Source organism: Pygoscelis adeliae, unplaced genomic scaffold (assembly GCF_000699105.1).
Source record: "Pygoscelis adeliae isolate BGI_AS28 unplaced genomic scaffold, ASM69910v1 Scaffold182, whole genome shotgun sequence".
In the NCBI taxonomy this organism is placed as follows: Eukaryota; Metazoa; Chordata; class Aves; order Sphenisciformes; family Spheniscidae; genus Pygoscelis; species Pygoscelis adeliae.
The window spans coordinates 1,327,165-1,329,632 of NW_008824669.1; the positions used below are offsets into that span (position 1 = coordinate 1,327,165).

General features: G+C 50.2%; 1 protein-coding gene across 1 annotated transcript in view; it reads left to right on the top strand.

Moving 5' to 3' along the window:
* Nucleotides 1–1,611: 1,611 nt before the first annotated feature.
* PSTPIP2 (proline-serine-threonine phosphatase interacting protein 2) overlaps nt 1,612–2,468 on the top strand; it is a 16,491-nt gene continuing 15,634 nt past the window's right edge. Inside the window, exon 1 of the mRNA XM_009322982.1 lies at nt 1,612–1,671. Coding sequence (XP_009321257.1) covers nt 1,612–1,671 — 60 coding nt within the window. The remainder of the gene's footprint in view (nt 1,672–2,468) is intronic.

The window sequence follows — 2,468 nt, forward strand, 5'->3', positions numbered from 1 at the left end:
CGTCTGGCTTCGGTTTGCTGTTAAGTGCTGTGAGGGAGCACAAACTTCCTCCTGCAATTTTTCCCCTTCAATTACTTCACTTAAGCCAAAAGGGAAGGGGAACTCTTTGCCGAAGCAAGTGATTTTGCAGTGGTCAGGACAGCCCGATGGGAAAGGGGCGATTCTGGGAGGGTCGCAGGGGAGGGATGCTCCAATTGATGGGACAAAGTCTAAAAAATAACCTTTAGCTTTAAACCCCGGCAGTTCTGGCTTCTTTGGCGGGGTGCGTGTCTATCTTTTCCTGCACTGGAACCTGGTCCCTGCCGAAGTTCATGGAGTGATGCTCATGATGCGCTGTGTCGGGAAAGCACATTGGGACTTTGTTCTCTGCATGTGAGTTTGCTCGTGCTCTTAGGTCTCAGCACAAGATGATAAATTCCCTTAAATAAAGGGGTTTGCTCTTTCGCATCCTACCGCGGCTCCTGCTCGCCCAGGGGCCGAAGTCCGGAGATGTCCGAAGCTGCACGTGAGGGCCAGCGTTGGCCCTGAATGCCCCCGCTCACGTGATGCTCTCTCCCGCAGCCTGTGCTGCCTGCAGCTGCCTGCAAAAGAGCTGTGCAAAAATAAAAATACGCCGAAGGTCATGTTTGTTACTTCTTGCCCTGCCTGTAGCGATTGCTGCGAGTTGAGCAAGTGCGGGGTTTTGTTTTCATTTTTTTTTGCAACCTGCTGTTCTCCTTTCGCTCTACGAGGTCCCTTCTTTCACTTTAATAATTTTCTCGGTACGTGCTTGGTTCTCCCCACGCTTGTCCTTGCAGAGTATTTCGGGTAACCCGGCAGCAGAGCTTTGGGTCTCACCATTTGGTCCTTGCAGGCACCTGTAAAACTGTGTGGGAAAAAGAGAAACGATGATAATGCTAAAACACACTTTTAAGTCTGGTGTATTGGCTAACAGCTTGCAACTTGGGGAGTGGATTCTCAGTCATTTTGCTTTTAATGAGACAAAAATAATAGCTCTGCTCTCTGCAGCGTGTTCCAGGGTGCATTAGAAAGAAGTATTTGATAAAACATTAAAAAAAAAAAGCAAATAATGTTGAAGACTGAGACCTGCTGACTCTCACCAAGGTTGGTCTGGTCAAGTGATTTTTGAAAATAAGACTCAGGTATCTAAATCTTTTAGGTACTCCCAAATATTTATTTTTCATGCCAAGAAGAAGTGATGCTGCTAAAACAATCCATGGCTCAGGCAAGTCATCTGCAGTAAAAGCTGCACTGGCATATTTAATTTTCTAACAAAGCACACGGCAAAGTGTCTGAAAACACTTATTTCCCCCCCCCCAACACATAGGGAAGAGCTATTGCATCCCTTTTTGCAATGGCAGAAACGAAGCGTGGGGGAAAAGAAATGCTTTGCCCCCCGCTGCAGAGCAAGGGAGCGCCGGTGTCTGCAAAGGAACCCGCTACCACGGGTTATGGATGGCATTTTGTCAGGGCCGTGACCGGCTGTATTTCTTCTTCATTGCCATGATTTTTTTTTTTAACCCTTGTGAGGCTGGCTGGGGATAAACTCCTTTTTTCGGGCCGGGGGGAGCACGGGCTCCTGGGTTCATTCCCCGGCTGCTGACTCGCGATATGACGCTGGCATGTCGGCAGCGTTATGAAATCCTCAGGTCGTCGTTTGAAAGGAACAAGGTGGGGTTTGTGGGAAGAAGGAATTGCATCGAGGCGGGATGGTCCATTGCTTTCTGTGTCTCTGGGACGAGCAGGGCAGATGTGTTGGCACAGAGGGGAGGAAACTTGAAATGGAAAATTATTAATCAAAGAGCTGCTTTTCGCAGGATGCCGTTCTCAGGTGGGTGAATTTGCAGTGAGTCCTCTTCCTCCCTGCGATGAGTTTTGTCTGTCCTGTTGTGCCCACCTGGTTACGGGATGGGGAGAAACTGCAGCCTCTTGCAGCATTTCCTGCTCTCCTCACCCTGCTCCCCAGCACAAGCATTTTTCTTGGTCTCGGCAACCTCTGCAGGACCCTGAGTGATTCTGAGGCTGTACTGACTGCGAGCAAGAATAGCACAGCCATTTATTGTTGCACGGTGTTTGCAACTACCAGAATAGACATCCAGCTTCTGCTGTGTTTCTCAGAGCAGATAAGGCTGAGGAGAGATACTAAGAGCTCTGCACGAATAAAGACCTTTGAAGAGATGGTCCATGAGCAGTGCAGTGCCCCAAACCTTTCATTTTTGGGAAGGTTGGGACAGACTGCTCGAGGGTAGGAAGGCTCTGCAGAGGGACCTGGACAGGCTGGATCGATGGGCCGAGGCCAATTTTATGGGGTTCAACAAGGCCGAGTGCCGGGTCCTGCACTTCGGCCACAACAACCCCATGCAGCGCTACAGGCTTGGGGAAGAGTGGCTGGAAAGCTGCCTGGCGGAAAAGGACCTGGGGGTGCTGGTCGACAGCCGGCTGAACATGAGCCGGCAGTGTGCCCAGGC